Source organism: Pseudoliparis swirei, chromosome 24 (genome assembly GCF_029220125.1).
Source record: "Pseudoliparis swirei isolate HS2019 ecotype Mariana Trench chromosome 24, NWPU_hadal_v1, whole genome shotgun sequence".
Classification (NCBI taxonomy): domain Eukaryota; kingdom Metazoa; phylum Chordata; class Actinopteri; order Perciformes; family Liparidae; genus Pseudoliparis; species Pseudoliparis swirei.
Window position 1 is genome coordinate 19652587 of NC_079411.1, and position 19555 is coordinate 19672141.

General features: G+C 44.7%; 1 protein-coding gene across 3 annotated transcripts; it reads left to right on the forward strand.

Moving 5' to 3' along the window:
- Positions 1–4701: 4701 nt before the first annotated feature.
- LOC130189921 (CCN family member 1-like) lies at positions 4702–19548 on the forward strand. 3 transcript variants are annotated; one of them, XM_056408934.1, is made up of 6 exons: positions 4702–4828; positions 11524–11737; positions 14246–14493; positions 16547–16670; positions 17233–17411; positions 18405–19548. In XM_056408934.1, the coding sequence occupies exons 1-6, from the start codon at positions 4706–4708 to the stop codon at positions 18708–18710; spliced, it is 1194 nt and encodes a 397-aa protein (XP_056264909.1). In that variant the 5' UTR covers positions 4702–4705; the 3' UTR covers positions 18711–19548. The 3 variants fall into 3 exon arrangements, with proteins under 3 accessions (XP_056264909.1, XP_056264911.1, XP_056264910.1); XM_056408936.1 differs by having other exon boundaries at positions 4775–4865; XM_056408935.1 differs by lacking the exon at positions 4702–4828 and adding an exon at positions 9455–10684.
- Positions 19549–19555: the final 7 nt, after the last annotated feature.

A 19555-nucleotide genomic window follows, 5' to 3' on the forward strand; every position in this document is an offset into this window, starting at 1 on the left:
ATGGTCTCATAGAATCCTCTGCTCTGACCAGGGTCACAGACCTGCTACCCATCAATGGCTCTGGGTTGCTATTGTGCAGTTTCTCTAACATGTGTTAGGCTTAAAGGGGACACGTCGTGCTCATTGTCAGGTTTACACTTGTGTTTGGGGTTTATCTTGGGAACATGTTTGCATCCTTCTTCTTTTTCTTTGCAAGTCTGTGCAGATCATATAATATTATATATATTAAATATATATATATATTATATTTATATATATTAAATATGTATATATTTAATATATAATATATTAAATAAATAAATATATTATATGTGTGCATCCTTTTTAATGTTAAAAAATACACATGACTCCTCTCATACTGAATATACCTCTATTCACCTCATGTCTAAAACAAGCCATCTTAGCCCCAGCTGAACAAACCCTGTCTCCTCTGAATGGCGAGGGGGGGAGGGGGGAGCACGACACACCTTTTTGCAAAGGTGGCGCTCTCTAGTTCTCTGATCGCGGAGAACTCACTGTGTCGTCTGATATCACAGTTTGTGATTTAGCCGTTGCTGTATTTCCCCAAATGTATGAGCACAAGCTCGGAGCAAGTGACCTGCAGCCGGTGTGGCTGAACAGTGAACATTGGCTCACTGTCGGTTGCCCTCGGCTGACCTGAACACCCGTGGGTGACACGAAGCTGTGGAACGAGGCGAGCGGAGCAGTGGTGACCGGTCAACAGCGAGGTTTCACGGTGCCGCTTCGGCCTTTTTGTGTGTTAGCACTGCCGGTGTTGACTTCACAGCTGCTGCTGAGTGTGTTGGATCAAATCCTGTCCTGCAGGCACAGACGTGTTTCTATAGTGAAGTGTTTGGCTCCATCTTGTGTAAGGTTTGATGAAAGATTACAGCCCTCGCTCATAATAAATACAACAATACATTTGTTCTTTGTTTCAAAGTTGATAACCACTGATGTTATGACGAGGCCAAAAGAAGCAGTCATAAAAGGCAACATGGTTACATCTCATCATTAAAGAGCAGATGTCAAACTGGCCTCATCTGCACTCGTGTGTGTCCTAACCTTCCTCACAGGACACATGTATGTCGTGTCCTAACCTTCCTCACAGGACACATGTATGTCGTGTCCTAACCTTCCTCACAGGACACATGTATGTCGTGTCCTAACCTTCCTCACAGGACACATGTATGTCATGTCCTAACCTTCCTCACAGGACACATGTATGTCGTGTCCTAACCTTCCTCACAGGACACATGTATGTCGTGTCCTAACCTTCCTCACAGGACACATGTATGTCGTTTCCTAACCTTCCTCACAGGACACATGTATGTCGTGTCCTAACCTTCCTCACAGGACACATGTATGTCGTGTCCTAACCTTCCTCACAGGACACATGTATCAGAATCAGAATCAGAATCAGTTTTATTGGCCAAGTAGTTTGCACAACAAGGAATTTGTCTTGGTGAAGTGTCTCTGTGCTTACACAAAATGTACATTACAACACAGAACAAACAAAACAAGTAGTGCAGAACAGAACAAACAGTGCAACGGTCTAAGAAGTAAAGTGACTTAAGTATATACAAGAAGAAGTGGAGAGTGCGAGAAGAGAAGGGATAAATATATATGCTACAGTGGGTTATTGTTTAGTAGTGAGACGGCGAGGGGGAAGAAACTGTTTTTGTCCGGGGTGGGAGGGGTCTGCAGTGATTTTTCCTGCCCGTTTCCTGACTCTGGAGGTGTACAGGTCTTGGATGGTGGGCAGGTTGGCACCAATGATCTTCTCTGCAGACCTGACTGTCCGTTGGAGTCTGTTCTGGTCCAGTTTGGTGGCCGATCCAAACCAGACAGTGATTGAGGTGCACAGAACAGACTCTATAACTGCGGTGTAAAACATGATCAGCAGCTCCTGAGGCAGGTTGTACTTCCTAAGCTGGCGCAGGAAGTACAACCTCTGCTGGGCCTTCTTGATGATTTTCTTGACGTTAGGTTCCCACTTCAGGCTCCGGGAGATTGTGGATCCCAGAAACCTGAAGGATTCCACAGCCAACACAGTGTTATTGAGTATGGTGAGGGGGGGCTGGGGGGCTCCTCCTGAAGTCCACTGTCATCTCCACAGTCTTAAGCGTGTTCAAGGACCAGCTGTTCAACTTCCCGCCTATATGCAGACTCGTCATCATCACGGAGGAGGCCGATGACTGATGTGTCGTCTGCAAATTTTAGGAGTTGAACAGATGGGTCTCCTGAGGTGCAGTCGTTGGTGTAGAGGTAGAAGAGCAGTGGGGAGAGCACGCATCCCTAAGGTGCACCAGTGCTGACTGACCGGGTGCTGGATGTTGTTTCTCCCAGCCTCACCTGCTGCTTCCTGTCCATCAGGAAGTTTGTAATCCACTGACAGGTGGAGGCCGGCACAGTGAGCTGGGTGAGTTTGGTGAGGAGGACTTCTGGGATGATGGTGTTGAACGCTGAGCTGAAGTCCACGAACAGCATCCTTGCATCGGTCCCTGGGGAGTCGAGGTGTTGCAGGATGGAGTGCAGCCCCATGTTGACTGCATCATCCACTGACCTGTTTGCCCGGTAGGCAAACTGCAGAGGGTCCAGCAGGGGGCCTGTGATGCCCTTCAGATGGGTCAATACCAGTCTCTCAAGGGACTTGATGACCACAGACATCAGGGTGACGGGCCTGTAGTCATTCAGTCCAGTGATGGAGGATGTTTTGGGAACCGGGGTGATGGTGGAGCGTTTGAAGCAGGAGGGGACTTCACACAGCTCCAGAGATCTGTTGAAGATCCGTGTGAAGATGGGGGCCAGCTGATCAGACAGGAGGGTGACACACCGTCTGGGCCTGCTGCCTTCCTCGTCTTCTGTCTCTGAAAGAGCCGGCACACATCCTCTTCACAGACCGTCAGTGCCGGTGGGGGGTCAGGGGGGAGGGGGGAGGTGATAACAGGGGATGCAGATGACTGTGAGGTCTGAGTTGGAGCGGGTGAGGGGTGTGAATGTGGGGTGATCAAACCTGCAGTAAAACACATTCAGATCGTCAGCCAGTTGAGGGCTCTCCATGGAGTGGGGGGAGGGTTTCCTATAGTTGGTGATGTCCCGCAGGCCTCTCCACACTGACGCAGGGTCGTTAGCTGAAAACCTGTTTCAGATTCTCTTTGCTACTCTGTATGTTGTTTCCTAACCTTCCTCACAGGACACATGTATGTCGTGTCCTAACCTTCCTCACAGGACACGTGTATGTCGTGTCCTAACCTTCCTCACAGGACACATGTATGTCGTGTCCTAACCTTCCTCACAGGACACATGTATGTCGTTTCCTAACCTTCCTCACAGGACACATGTATGTCGTGTCCTAACCTTCCTCACAGGACACGTGTATGTCGTTTCCTAACCTTCCTCACAGGACACATGTATGTCGTGTCCTAACCTTCCTCACAGGACACGTGTATGTCGTATCCTAACCTTCCTCACAGGACACATGCATGTCGTTTCCTAACCTTCCTCACAGGACACATGTATGTCGTTTCCTAACCTTCCTCACAGGACACATGTATGTCGTTTCCTAACCTTCCTCACAGGACACATGTATGTCGTTTCCTAACCTTCCTCACAGGACACATGTATGTCATTTCCTAACCTTCCTCACAGGACAGTGTATGTCGTCTCCTCTCCTCAGAGGCCTCCTCCACCAGGGGGACACATCGCTCCATAGCAGTTGTGTTCAAGTTGCCTCTTCTCTCCGGAAAGCAGAGTGCCGTTCTCTTGCGCAACTTTACGATCATCAGTCCACCGACACAGGAACTATGTGCCAGGTCCAGATTTAGCGCATATCCCATAACACATTATGATATTAAACGAGGAGCGGGGTTCCCCTGTCACATGCACTCGAAACTATGTGTCCTGTTTCCTCGAAGAGATTAACACCCACAGGGCTCTCAAGTCTCACGCATTGAGCGTGAGACTCACGCATTTCGGTCTTAACTCACGCACTCCCGCCACACATCGTATTTCTCACGCTGAAAAAACCTCTCGGCTATTTAATGTTTGAATGCAGGGGTGCTCAATACGCCGATCGATTGTTCCGCTGCAGAGCTCCGACGCCGGTCTGCTCACGCTTGCCTGTCTTCAAAACTTGAGAGCCCTGCACCCACCATTCCCCCTTTCTGTCACCTCCAACACGCTCACAGACGAGCTTCCCACACGCTGAACTGTTTCCACCGTGGCAGCAGTGGGACCAGTTGAATCACGCTGTCACCACCACCACCACCACCACTCGCTCGCTTTCTTCCTCCCTGTGTCTCCCAGGACGTCTCGATGTCATGGCTGCCATTCGGATAATTGCATTAGAATTACGTTGCGCAACGTGTATTTCCTCGACGTCTCCCCGCGTGTGTTTGTGTTTTTTAAAGTATACGACCTCAGTATCGTGTAATTTGGTTCGCGTGACCTTAGAGGCGGTGTGAGCGGTTTTTTGTGTTTTTATGTGAAATGCCAGACTTCCAGAGTGCGGGGTGGACCAGGCCACTTGCTCACTCCTCCCCTTGAAAAAACAAACTCTCTTACCATAAAACACCTGTTGCCCCCCTCTCCCCTCTCTCTCTCTCTCTTTCTCTCACCACCCCTTCCCTTCTTTTTTTCCACTGTTACTTCCTCTGGACGTTTCCTCCCTCGGCTCGGGCTTTCTCGTGAAGCCGCGCCTCCGTTGATGTTGTCCGGTGTCGTGTCGCGCCTCTCAGCTGACCGGCCGCGCGAGAGAAGCGGCACGTCGTCCTGCGGTCCTCCCTCCCGACACGCTTCGTCTCACACGGTGTCGTATGGTCGCCTCTCAGTGCGTCACTTTCTGTTCACTTAATTCAATCAGGAAGGTAACTCGTTTAGTCAATTACTGAGCTTCCATTTTTGTTATGTGCTTCCCACTTGAGTGTTTCCATTTTTCTTCCATCCACTATTTTCTGTTTCAAAAAATAGTTTTGACAAAAACGAGTAAATACATGTATTATTTATTTACTTAAATAAGTACACACAATTTTACATCATATTTGTTTTAATCATCATTGATGCGTTGAATCAAAGTTCCATCCTGTTCATATTTACACTATTCCAAGCCCTCTACTGTCTCCACTTAACCCTTCAGGTGAAGTCATTAAACAGGTTCAGTGTTTAAGGCCTTTGAGGGACATTGGGATTGGGCTTTTGAGCCCTTCATGAACACTTTATGTCGGTCTGTATTTCAGCAGATTTTGCCCGAGGGAATCGCCCAAAATTCATCGCAATGTGACATTAAACATGGGTTTAGCAGTCGAAGCGTGGAAACCGAAGCGGGAAAAAAGGTTAAACAGAGAGGACGGCACATGCGTGTTCTACGGTCTCTGGTTCAGCCTGACGCAATACATTTACTGAGAAATATTAGGGACTAAAGGTGGCACATAGAAACACATGCACACCAGGACTATATAACACCGCTTTATGAGTGGATTGTTTCATCTCGTGAGCCAATGACGCGCTATGTACCCCTCTTGCGTCAGTTTTAGAGGCGTCAATGTATGCCTGTTACATACCAGCGTTCTATAGATCAAACTATTCAGCAGTATAAATAAAGTGTCTCCAACTCAACAAACTTGCTTATTTATTGATGCATCCCTCATGATATTCTAATAATTACAGTAATATAACACTCTGAAAGGGGCCACTCTGTATGATTCAAGCTTTAATTTATCAAGTTTTAGTATATTCTGCTTCTACCGCGTGTGTACTTTAACTGAAGTAGCTTTTACATAAAGAAATAATTTGACTGGGACACAATTTGAATAGGAAATAAGTTGATCCCAGATTTCTACAGCCAGCAGGCAGTTTGCTCGATCTAACGAAGAATTAGCATTTCAGATTTTGTAAACAGATTAAATTAAAATGTGTGCATTTGGCTGCCAGCTTTAGACGTGCTTGTAATGTTTGCCAAATGTTCTTCCATTTGAACAGAGCCCGGCTAGCTAAGCTAACCGATCCCTGCGGCTGTGGCTTCATGTTGTGCAGACAGTGATGTGATCCTGTGTAAGAGCAGTTTCCCTCTCAGCATCTATGATTTCTTAAAGTAAAAGTACTATATACGTCTACCAACACTGAAAACTATGAGTACTTGTAGGAACTTCATTGTGGCAAAACTATGATACACTTCCTGATTGAATTAAGAAGTATTTGCCACGACTGTGACTCAGACTCTGGTTTAAATCCCAGGATAGACTGGCCCTTGTGAAATAATGTATAATTTCATACACTGTTAAATCAATACAGACGGAACAAACATAACCATAAAACCTCTCACCAGTGACCAGTGCTTACATGCAGTGACTGATTTCCCCGTCTCTAAAATGACAGATCTGCTTTACGCAAGAGTGGTTTTAGATCTCTGGTTTCCTCTCGTTCGGCATCGGAGAATAAGTTGAAAACAGAAGCCGTCACAGGACCTTCAGAACTCCCCGTGTACCGGGACCACCGGGGGATTAAAATAGATGGGCCATGACTTTGTCTCCTTGGTCACACCATTAGAGCGATGACTGGCAGCTTCCTGGGGCGCTTTCCTGTTTTAAATTGAGTCATGACTCGAGTCCTCAACCTCGTCGGACAGGTAGCTGCAAAGATGAATGCTGGTTGTGAAAGAGGACGACGCAGCCAGTTTGAGTTGTTTAAAGCAGATTCCACAAAGATAAATAATAACTGAACGCATGGTCCGTGAGAGAGATTTATAATATTATAAATTGAGTTGAGTCTGGTTGATATGATGTGAAGATACGTTTGTTTTTTTAATCACATTTATTTGTTCTCTTGATGAGTGAGACGAGAAGTTCAGAACAACTCTTGATCTTCTCTAAACAATAAAGCGCGACCTGGAGGTTGAATAAGAAATTACTTTCATCTCGGAATAATCATGACGGACTAAAAGGCTCTGTGTTTTTGTGAGGACAAAAATCAGCTTAGTGAATCATACATTTTGAAAACTTGTCTGGAGAGAGATTGGTTCTTCGGGAGGAACAGAGAAGATGACCAGCTGGACGTGTTTACTACCTGATATTCACATCTCACTCCTCAGAGTTCATGTTGCATTTGGGACTTTGATGAGAAGGCAGACATGTGACATGAGAGAAGAAGTGTGTCCATCTGTAGTCATGAGGGGGAATCTAATTTTATGATTTGCATTCAAAGATTCTATTAGTCAGATATACAATCAGTCTCCAATGTTCAGAATAAAACAGGGGGAAATACAAAGACATTATCCATATAAGAAAAAGAAAAAAAAACTAATTTAAGCACCAAAAAAATGCAAATTAAAAAAAAGAAGAATATAAACTCAACTGTATTTTTCTTATATTCAACAGAGACGACACTTTTTCAATTCAGGTTTTTTTATGTAGCCCAATATCACAAATTACAAATTTGCCTCCGAGGGCTTTACAATCTGAACACACAGCATCTCTATCCCAGGACCTCACATCCGATGAGTGAAAACTCCCCAAACAAATAGAAAAAAATCCTTTCACAGGGAAAAAGGGAAAAAGCCTTCAGGAGAGCCACAGCCCCATATAACCAGCTCAAAGGTCTTTTTCATCTGCTTCATTTGGGTCCGCCAGTGATACGCAGGTTGACCCAAACCTAAAAAACTGAACCAATCACCTATTTTAAGCCTGAAACTGAATATATATCATTACCTCCTGTCTGAGGGTAAGGTTTAATTCCGCCCAGAGATTTCCCAGCACCTTAAACACCACAGCTCATATGAGACCGTGTGAGATGTTTGGCCTCTCTAGGTCTAAGCCAGAACTATGCACGGACGTTCATAGCAGGAACCTAACTTTCAAGCCTCTGCCTATCACATTTCTCTCATCAAAGGAGGTCTCTGTGTCAGGGCAGGTGTGGCTGGAAACCTGTGGTTGAAAAGGAAGACAGCGGAGGAGGAGGAAGAGGAGGAGGAGGCCAACCCTCATATGAGCTGCCCTTAAAACAATAATCCACCATTCTTTCCAAGTGATAATATCCTCATCACTCCTGTGTCAGCACCATGTGGTCAGCAATAAATAATAGTCAGAGACAGACGGGTGCACCTGAATTCAATATGAACAGCAAAACAATCAAAACGTACCTTTTTAAAATCTATGGAAACCCATTTTCTCACACCGTGATGGGTGTGTTCGCGCTCTTTGACAGCTGCTATTATCTAACTATTTGCTTAATACACTCCACTTTAATTTTCTGTTCTGGCACCTACACTCTAAAAAGCCCAACTTCAAATGTGTTGTCCTAACACATTTTTTAAAGTTGAGTCAACAAATGCCTTTGAAAAAAGTTGAACTAACTCAAAATGTCAATTTCATTAATAAAGAGTGGAATCCACTTAAAATGTTAAGTTGAGAAAACTTAATAAAGTGGTTTGGGCATCTGCTGAGGTAACTAAGGCCACTGCGCATGTATGTTAGTAAACACACACACATATATATATATATATATATATATATATATATATATACAAATACATATATAAATACATATATATATATGTAAATACATATATATACTACTTTAATCTTATATATAATAAAATAATATACAAATATTTTCTTTAGCCCCTGTTTAAAATACATTGGTTTTTGATACCATTGTTTGTTTATTATATTTAGATATGGATGAGATTTGGAAGGATATTGTCCATTGTTTAATGGCAGATTTGCTCCAGTTCAGGTTTTTGTCACTTATTGAATTAAAGGGAGCCTGTACCGTGAGAGCAAATGTTTCCCTGTATTTTGCTCAATTTATTCATTTAATTTAACAGACTATGAAGATTGAAATACTATAATACTAATGTGTAGGAGGTGACTCTTGTATGAAAGTGTTATATTTTAGTTTTTAAAATCTGCATAAAAATGTCTTTTGACTTTTAAATTGTATTGTTACAGAATGGGAAGAAAAAAAATGAAAATTTAAAAGAGGCGGTGAATATTTATTATAGTCTCTGTATGCTTGTTTTTGTGTAGAATACAGACCCGGAGGAATCTTATGTGAAAGGAGTTGAACTGGGAATACTGCAGAGTGGGTGGAGCGGGGGTGTGGTTCAGGGAACGGTGTCTGATTGTCATCAGCTGGACTGATTGGTAATCAGATTGGTAATCAGTCCAGCTGATGACGATCTGTGTTGGTTATCTGAGTCTGTCTCCATAAAGGAGCTGGACAGACAGGAGATGAGAGGAGCGTGGAGAGCAGAGACACAGTCTGCTGTCGGAATAAACCTTATTACCGAATATCCCTCTGGCTACTTGTTGCTTATTGGTGCTTTAGGGGGGGGGAACCTACTCATGACGGCTACACACGTGTCACAACCATGTTCCAAAGCTTGTTTCAAGGCCTTGATTTTGGATTCACAAAACAGATTTTTTTTTTTTTTTCTTTATTCAGCCATTTTGATTTTTAAGGATGTTGACCCTCTGCTGTCTATGTTCAAGTGTTGACAACTGGAATTCATATAGTTATGCAAACAAATGTTTAGTTATTGTTAATAAACATTTTTTGTTTGAAGAAGTTTGTTTTCTTTAACTGTTGACTTTTCCAAAGAAAACGGTGTACATTTTTTATTAATTTAAATGAAGGCAATGTTGCAAAGAATGTTGAGTGTACTCAAATAATGGGCAGTGAAATTTAGAAACAAAACATTTTAAGTTAAAAGTAAGTTCTCTCAACAAAACATTTCTCAACAAAAAATGTTAAGTGCTGCTGATGTATGTTTTTAATCTACAAGAACACACAATTTAAAGTTTCTCCAATTTAATATTTTAAGTGTTCTGAACTTAAGTACATGAGTAGATGTAACTATCAAATGCAATATTTTAAGTAGTGTTAACTAAAATACATAAGTACGTCTGAATAGTAATGTTACGTTTGACAAACTTAAGATATCACTTTGAGTGAACTTCTTATCATAAGTTGACACAACACATTTGCCCTTAGTTGAGTGAACTCAAAAAGGCTTTGCAGCTGGTTGCCTCACTTTTTTAAGTTGACTCAACTTTTTTTTTTTTAGAGTGTACATGAGTCTGGAAAAACGGAGGGAATTCCACCCCCCTTCTTCCCTCTTTTTTTATTTTTTTTCCTAGAGGTGGAGGTCCTATTAATGTGACCAATGCTGCCTGGCCCAGCTGAATATATTTACTTAGTGTTAGGAGAGCGGTGGCCACAAAAGCAGGAATGTGCCTGAGTGTGACTTGAAAGCGGCTGTTTCATTTACATTTTTTACCCATAAAATAAATACCGAGCGGCCCTGCGATTTTTATGAATGGCTGCATTCATTCCAAAACACGCCCACCAATCAGCGAGCTGTCCTCGCGGTGAAGCCACGCCCGTTTGGAATGTCGGGGCTGCTTGGCTGCACGCTGAATGGCTAGAAGCACGGAGAAGGGCGGGGCCTCTTTGAGGCTCACCAGCGGGTATATATCACATTTGAGACACTCGGCCCGCTAGAAAAACAAGGACTAGGTCCATAAACGACTGAGACTCAGTGTGAAGCTATTTAGGATCTCCCAGACGTTCTTTGGATTGTAGCTTGAAGATATTGTTTTGATTTTTACTTTTCCCCTCAAAGCATCAAAGGCCAATCATGGCATTTCTGATCTACCTGACAGTACTGACAACAGCAGTCATCACACAGGTAAGACGAGCGAGCAGCTGTGAGTGATCTTCCAGGAAGTGTTTTTAAAGATTATATTCATGTGTAATAAGCGATTTCTGGTCATATAAATGTTCTTCAACTTTGATCTCCAGAGTATGAACAGCACAAACATCCCCTGGCGCAAACGAATGTGTTTCATCTTCAACATCAGATTAGCTGTGATTGCTTTATGGCTGTCTGCCTAAACAGTGGATGCAATATAAAGTGGTGTAAAAGGAGTTTAGGTGGGGTTATCGCTCTTATTACTGCTTGTATAACAATTCAGTTCCTCTGAGTCCCGTTGTCCTGGTGATCAGCGTGTCTACTCATGTCTTCTTTCTTTTTATTTATTTAATTTTTTTAAAGCCCAGTGACATGTTGATTCCCAGTAACTGCAACAAGTTGGTTCTAGTGCCGAGGGATGACTCAAACCCCGTGTCAGTGGGGGACCCGTAAAACCCTGAGCTGTCTAGACACCCGGGGCCGGCTGGCTGGCAGTGACTTGACTTACTGTCGAGGCTAGTGACGTGCTTCGTCTGTGGAATAATTGAATACATCCCGAATCCTGGGGAGAACATTCGGCAGAAATCAAAAATAAAACAATGAATGTAGCAGCTCCTTGTCACCATTCGATGTTGAAAAGCTGGTGCACCACTGATGACTGATGCACCCTGGTTGCCACACATCCTCCAATGAAGTCGGCGCTCTCCATCTGTCTAGAAAAGCTCAGTCCTGAATCTGCATTGAAGAGCTCCCATGTTGTTCGAACCACATAAATGGAGTTCCTTTTTTCCCCCGATCTCCCCTCTCTCTCCTCTTTCCCCTTCGTCCTCCTCCAGGTGACTGCTAGCTGCCCGGCCGTGTGCGACTGCCCCGACCAGCCCCCGGTCTGCCCCCCAGGAGTCAGCGCCGTGCCGGATGGATGTGGGTGCTGCAAGGTGTGTGCGGCCCAGTTGAACCAGGACTGCGGCCCTGTGAGGCCATGCGACCACCACAAAGGGCTGGAGTGTAATTACGGCAACGACGTGACCATGGCCTGGGGCATCTGTCGAGGTGAGGCGGGATGGGAGGGGGTGTTGCGAGGAAGCATCGTACCCCATAGAGGGCGTAGTATTAAAATGCGTACACTAAAATAATCCTGTATCGAAAGAGAATATGACGAATGTGATCTGCTTTAAAGGCCTTGATGCCCCCACCTTTCCATTAAGCCAAAGCTCACGCAACCTAGAGATTAGGCAACATGAAACCTTGCACTTACAGAAACAAGACAGGTATTTTAATGAGTTGTACAGGTTTTATGGCAGCAACAGGGGGTTTCAAAGATAAAAATACACCCTCCGCACGTGAACATGCTGCCCCACAAACTATGAATAGCTGGTTCTTCCACACTCTGGAAAACAAGGAGTCTGACACTTCTTGTGTCCCTATTTCGACTGACCTTTCGATCTCAGTGGCCCTCTGTTGCCATGTTAAGTCAATGTGTGTGTGTTTATTCGGTCACATCAAGGTTAAACCTTGCTCTTCAGCTGTTGAAACGTGAGCACATGGTGAATTCTTCTTAATATACTCGCTCGCTGTATCCGGAAGCTTAAGCATTGCTGCCTTTTAGACTTCACAGGATGTCCTGTAGAAACTGAGATGCATCTCTGTGATACCCCAACGCATGGAGGAGTCCCCTGTTGCCATTTTGCTTTGCGTGTGTGTGTGTGTGTGTGTGTGTGTGTGTGTGTGTCAGTGGCAGGCCGTGCATTTTCTACCTAGGCCTTCAATGCCATCTTACTACAGCTGAACAACCTAATGTAAGATATTAGTTCACCAGTGTTCCGGTCCGGGGCTTTTATTGTGAAGGAGCAGACAGAAAGAGAGTTGTGGGTTGTTAGTCGTATTCACATGACACTGCAACAAGTGAAATAAAATGTTACATGAAGCGCAACACCTACAAATACATACCCACAGAGTGCAGCTACATAAATACACCATGACAGGATGCTGCGTCATACACGGACAATACGTGGAGCCCACACCACTGTAACAAACACAATGGCTGTGTCTACTACCGCGCACTTGAGCACTTCGAGCACTGACTTTCAGTGTTCGAAGTGCGCCACTGAAAAAACCAGCAGAATTCAGTGCACTGAAAGTACCCGGATGGTGCACTGCAAACGGGCAAAAAATGTAGTGTAAAACGATGGACACTACTCGCCCTAAGCGGCCGCCATCTTGGCGACGTAGCGGAAGAGGAGGAGCCCTTTCGCCAGCTTTTCATTTTATTTCTAAAACAATGGCGGACGAGATGGCTACGGTAGCACAAGCGGTAGACCACGGAGGCTCCTGCCGCGATTGTGGAGGTATCGCAGTTTCCACATGGGGTGGAGAAAGGTAAACAAGGGACACAAAGAGGGCAAGACGTGCATTCATTTTGTCAGTTTAAGGGTTAGGGTATCGCAAGCAGATTTGCATATGTCACTCCCGGCTTAATTTCGCGGGTGCCGTGAACAGATTTGCGTCCGTCACTTCCGCCAAGTGGTTAACGGTTAAGTGTTCCATTTGAGACAGCACTTCATCAGCGACGCATTGCAGTGTACTTCGTAAAGTGCGCGGTAGTAGACACAGTCATTGACAAGAACACATTTACAAGAACCAGCCACATTTATATATAACATGACAAAACAATCAGACAGAACTGTGGCACTAAAATGCCTCACACTCAATATAACCAGAAACAACCATATAATAACAACAACAGAGACAAATGAACACAAGGCTGGCCACAGACGCCAGTGATGAAAGTCAAGCCTCCCCAGTTGTGTTTCTGGAATAAGTCTTCATCCGTTTCAGGGCTGAACATTGATGGCTCAAGCTAGCTGGCTGTGGGGTCGGACGGCCTTTGGTTATGAAACGTCCTCCTTGAGAAAGGCTTCGAGATTAAATCCGCCACCAAGTCCGCTTCTCTTCCTTCCGCCATTAAAAGTTAAAAGTAAAATACTTAAACTGTGGTGACTTCTTAACTTCTTCACCACCGCTAATCTATCTCCTTCTCTCAATTGAACTGCATGCGGGGCCACTAACCAATCACAGCGCAGGTTACTCTGACGTACTTCCATGGCCTTCCAGAAGGCCAAAGGTCCTCAAGAAATACACCCAGCATGTCAAACTAACGATATGATTGGTTGAAGATTATGTCAATCACCGATAAGGTCTCCATGTACTTCACCAGGCTGTACTTGGCCTGTGTGAAGGCCTGAGACGAGCTGCTCTTCTTCCATAGAGACTGTGGAGCTGACATCTGATTGGATAAAAGCTCCCGTTAAAATAAATTGGACTGGAAGCAGCACTGCCGGATGCAACAGAGGAAGACAATTGGTGCATAAGAAAATAAAAATGAAGAAAATATATATATATTTTTTTGTTTGTATTTTAAAATAGCTTTAACTTTGTAATTATGTTTCGGCCTTCAGAGAAGGCTTAGAAAGGCCCTGACGGTCCGCCACTGGTGTGTTTGTGTGTGCGTGCGTGTGATTAAAGGTTTTGCTCCAGCTGATTTGAAATGTGTCTTTCCAGCTAAATCGGAGGGATGCACATGCGAGTACAACGGCAGGATCTACCAGAATGGCGAGAGCTTCCGTGCCGGCTGTAAACACCAGTGTACCTGCATCGATGGCGCCGTCGGCTGCGCTCCCCTCTGCACCAACAAGCTGCCACCGGCCTCGGCCTCCTGCCCCTACCCACGGCTGGTCAGGATCCCTGGGCAGTGTTGCTTCAGCGTGGACTGCAATAAAGGCACCTGGCGGCTCCCAGCGAAGCATCAGGTTAGTTTTTACATGTATGTGTGTGTGTATGTATATATACAGACAAATTGGGAACCTATTATATGGGACTATTATATTTATTTTAGTAATATCAAATGTTGTGACTCATTTCCACAAATATATATATGCAAATACAAATTGGGAACCTATTATATAGGACCATTATATTTATTTTTGTAATATCAAATGTTGTGACTCAATTCCACACACATGTTTATAAACATACACTACCGTTCAAAAGTTTGGTATCACCCAGACAATTTCGTGTTTTCCATGAAAACTCACACTTTTATTTATCAAATGAGTTGCAAAATGTATAGAAAATATAGTCAAGACATTGACAAGGTTAGAAATAATGATTTGTATTTGAAGTATTAATTTTTTTTCTTCAAACTTTGCTTTCGTCAAAGAATGCTCCTTTTGCAGCAATTACAGCATTGCAGACCTTTGGCATTCTAGCTGTTAATTTGTTGAGGTAATCTGTTGAAATTTCACCCCACGCTTCCTGAAGCACCTGCCACAAGTTGGATTGGCTTGATGGGCACTTCTTGCGGACCATACGGTCAAGCTGCTCCCACAACAGCTCAATGGGGTTGAGATCTGGTGACTGTGCTGGCCACTCCATTACAGACAGCATACCAGCTGCCTGCTTCTTTCCTCAATAGTTCTTGCACAATGTGGAGGTGTGCTTTGGGTCATTGTCCTGTTGGAGGAGGAAATTGGCTCCAATCAAGCGCTGCCCACAGGGTATGGCATGGCGTTGCAAAATGGAGTGATAGCCTTCCTTATTTAAAATCCCTTTTACCTGGTACAAATCTCCCACTTTACCAGCACCAAAGCAGCCCCAGACCATCACATGACCTCCACCATGCTTGACAGATGGTGTCAGGCACTCTTCCAGCATCTTTTCACCTGTTCTGCGTCTCACAAATGTTCTTCTGTGTGATCCAAACACCTCAAACTTGGATTCATCTGTCCATAACACCTTTTTCCAATCTTCCTCTGTCCAATGCCTGTGTTCTTTTGCCCATACCAATCTTTTCTTTTATTGGCCAGTCTCAGATATGGCTTTTCTTTGCCACTCTGCCTAGAAGGCCAGCATCCCGGAGTCGCCTCTTCACTGTCGACTTTGACACTGGCGTTTTGCGGGTACCATTTAAAGAAGCTGCCAGTTGAGGACCTGTGAGGTGTCTATTTCTCAAACTAGAGACTAATGTACTTGTCTTCTTGCTGAGTTGTGCACCGGGGCCTCCCACTTCTCTTTCTGCTCTGGTTAGAGCCCGTTTGTGCTGTTCTCTGAAGGGAGTAGTACACACCGCTGTAGGAAATTTTCAGTTTCTTTGCAATTTCTCACATGGAATAGCCTTCATTTCTAAGAACAAGAATAGACTGGCGAATTTCACATGAAAGTTCTTTTTTTCTGGCCATTTTGAGAGTCTTATCGAACTCACAAATGTGATGCTCCAGATAATCAACTAGCTCAAAGGAAGGCCAGTTTTATAGCTTCTCTCATCAGCAAAACAGTTTTCAGCTGTGCTAACATAATTGCACAAGGGTTTTCAAGGGTTTTCTAATCATCCATTAGTCTTCTAAGGCGATTAGCAAACACAATGTACCATTAGAACACTGGAGTGATCGTTGATGGAAATGGGCCTCTATACACCTATGGAGATATTTCATTAGAAACCAGACGTTTCCACCTAGAATAGTCATTTACCACATTAACAATGTATAGAGTGTATTTCTGATTGATTTAATGTTATCTTCATTGAAAAAAACAGTGCTTTTCTTTGAAAAATAAGGACATTTCTAAGTGATCCCAAACTTTTGAACGGTAGTGTATATATATATATATATTTATTTTAGTGAGGAGCTTGAGGTACTTAATACTTTCAATTTAATCCATAAACCAAATAATCATGTCTCCTCTGACCGATTGCCTTGAAATAATCCCCTGATAATCAGGGCGCCGTGGTGATAACGCTGGGAAAAACACACAAAAGGCGGTTGGACTCCCCAGCACTGTTTCAGCTTATCTTATCTCCCACCACAGGCGCCTCCGCCACGACAGCACCTGCCCAGACGTCAGCAGCATTCTGAAAATGAGCTGGCCAACGAGCTCGCAGAGGTCAAGTCCAGCGGCTGGGAGAGTGAGCGTGGCTACAAACACCTGCCTGGTGAGAGAAAGGGAGCCTATCGAGTGTTTCTCACCACGGCTTCCCTCCCTCATTCATGTCCCGTTAGTTTCAGGCTTCAAAGGCTGCATGTTGAACTGAAGAGTAATCACATGCTTCAACCTGTCGAGAGGGAAAAGAAGCGGCTTCAAAGCTTGAGGCTACTAGAGCGCTGCCGGGATGCTGTGTTTTTTGGAGGCCATTTTCCATTGGATTATTGCAGAACATACGCTCAGTGACAATGACACGTTGACCAAGATAATCATCACAAGCGTAAACTAGTTTTATGACTTTTGAACCGCACACGTAATCACCACACGTAAAAAGATACTGTGAGGCTGTAAACAGACTACACGGCGCTTGTATTAGCGTATAGAGTATACACAACGAGGCCTTAAAGGTGGTCTCGTCTGACTTTTTTTATTGGCTACCGTTTTTAATTTTTTTTTAAATACATGTAAAAGCTTCAAGATCCACGAGGAGGATATTTTATACTGATGGGTCCACACCCCCAGGTTGAGAACCACTGGCCTGATTAATGATTTTTCCGCCCTCGTCTCCTCAGTGTGGAACCATCGGAAGGAGAAGTGTCCGGTCCAGACCACGGACTGGTCCCAGTGCTCCAGCAGCTGTGGGATGGGCGTTTCCTCTCGCATCACCAACAAGAACCCTCAGTGCAAGCTGCAGAGAGAGACGAGACTCTGCACCGTGCGTCCGTGCCGTGGCCTGACGGCCCCCGCCAAGGTGAGGCGGGCTGAACTGAAGCGGAGACGGGCGGAGAGCGTTTGGGTCGAGCGCTCACCCACTGCTGCCGAGATAACGTCTTATCGCCACAATTTATCTCTCGCACGGTGAAACCTAAACGCCTTGTGATAACACGCATCCACGAGGAACTAGTTCTCCTCTTATCTCCCCATGTCAGACTGCGCAGGGGGAACAAAACTAAACAATACCTGCTCATTATCGCTCTGCTCCCTGGTTTACATCTTTTAAACTAAAGAGCAGAGGCTGAAAACGTCCAATCTGTGCCGCAAAGAATGACACGTTTGACCTTCTGGCGCTGGGTGAAATCTGCTCTTTGTGCTACAGCCAATATTTATTCAGTTCAAGGAGGGAGATTATTTTAGCGTTACTTACGGGGAAGCTCTGCATCCAATGGGAACTGGACAGGGCTGATTTACTCAGCGGTGTTTTGGTGGCAAGCAGGCGCCTTTTTAAATATAGTCCCCCACCCCCGGCATTCCTGCCAAGCAACTGTCTGTGTACTCCCAGTCCAGGGAAGTGGCGTGTCTATATTAATCCTCCATGTTGGACACGCACTAAGAGCTCTTTCTCTTGGCTCCATTGAGCTCCGGTGCCAAGAGCGATCATGGGTGTCAGTGTATTTAATGGGAAAGGACACTCAAATGTTAAATAACGGGGTTTAATCTTAAAAAGAATCGGCTAAAACTAAAAATAATCCCCCTCTCAATCCCAGTTTTGGCATAACAAGTTGAAGTCTGGCCCCCTTTAATGTGAAACTAATGACTTTGAGTGCAAAGCTGCTTAAACCTGCTGTTACGTAAAGGGCCAGGCCCGATAAGTCAGAGCTCATCACATTTTCTTTACTTTATGAAAATCTTCACACGACTTGTTTTTCTGACATTTGCTAATGAAGCCAGGAAAGGAACACCACATATTGTTATTATTAATCATTCAGACTATGACGTGCATCGTTTTGCTTTGATCCAACCACAGAAGGGGAAGAAGTGCTCCCCGACCCAGAAAGCCGCAGAGCCCGTCCGCCTGTCCTACGGAGAATGTGCGAGCGTCCGGCTCTACCGGCCCAACTACTGTGGCGTGTGTACGGACGGACGGTGCTGCTCGCCGCGGCGCGTGCGCACCGTGCCCGTGACCTTTGTCTGCCCGGACGGCGAGCGCTTCCAGAGGTCGGCCATGTTCATCCAGTCGTGTAAATGCAGCGACGATTGCGGCCACCTCAACGAAGTGGCCCTCCCCCCACAGCAATGGATGTACGGGGACATGCACCAGTTCACAGACTAGTACCGAGGAGGACTTTGTTTTATTTTTTCATTGTGATGAGGTCAATTTTCTTGATGAATGAAGACTCTTTTATGACGAGGGGTCATTTTTCCCCTCTGGCTCCCAATGAGTGAAGAACACAGGTCGCCTCTGTTTTATTCTCAATCATAAAGGACACCTTAATTGTGAGTGTGTGACAGGAGTGGATTGTACACGTGCCCACTCCTGTTCAAACAGACATGGGCCCTAAATCAGAGCCTGAGGCACTCCTGGACTTCCTCCACTATTGGACTGAACGCTGGTTCAAATGTGCTGGATTCTTTTTGAGACCCTGAGGAGAAACGCTACAAGAGCAACAAAGCACTTTGTTCAGCACTAGAACTAAAGAACCAGAACTATGACGGCAGCGCACAAACACTTCACCTGCAACAATAGCCTCACACTGATGCTGGATGACTCCATGTCCCACAATGCACTGACAATTTACCGACAAGCGAAATAATCTTTTGCGACTTTGTGGAAAGAAAATGTTGCGTTCTTAAAATGATAAGGAACACCATCTGAAATGGATGGGAGCGTTCAGCTGGACCAACGCCAATTAATTTCTTGTTTGTGCATTAAATGTAGCTCAAGAGGAATGTCTTACCTGTATTTGAGAATTTATTTTGGATCACTATTTTCTGTAAATATTCTTTATTTGGATCCAAGTTTGTGTTGGTCACAAATATACACATCTGTGGATTGAGACACTGGAGCGCAACTGTCCCACGTTGTTGTTGGCCCATCCATGTTTGATGCAAGTTATTTTTTTACTTGAGCTCAACCTGCAGTCGCAATAGTAAAATTTGGTAAAGCGGTGGCTATGA

What these genes read in the sequence shown, in the direction of transcription:
- LOC130189921 (XM_056408934.1), top strand. Translation starts at nt 4,706, where the DNA reads ATGTTGTCCGGTGTCGTGTCGCGCCTCTCAGCTGACCGGCCGCGCGAG. An exon ending in GGCTCCCAGCGAAGCATCAG is followed by an intron (nt 14,494 to 16,546) that starts GTTAGTTTTTAC and finishes CTCCCACCACAG; the next exon opens with GCGCCTCCGCCACGACAGCA. An exon ending in GCCTGACGGCCCCCGCCAAG is followed by an intron (nt 17,412 to 18,404) that starts GTGAGGCGGGCT and finishes ATCCAACCACAG; the next exon opens with AAGGGGAAGAAGTGCTCCCC.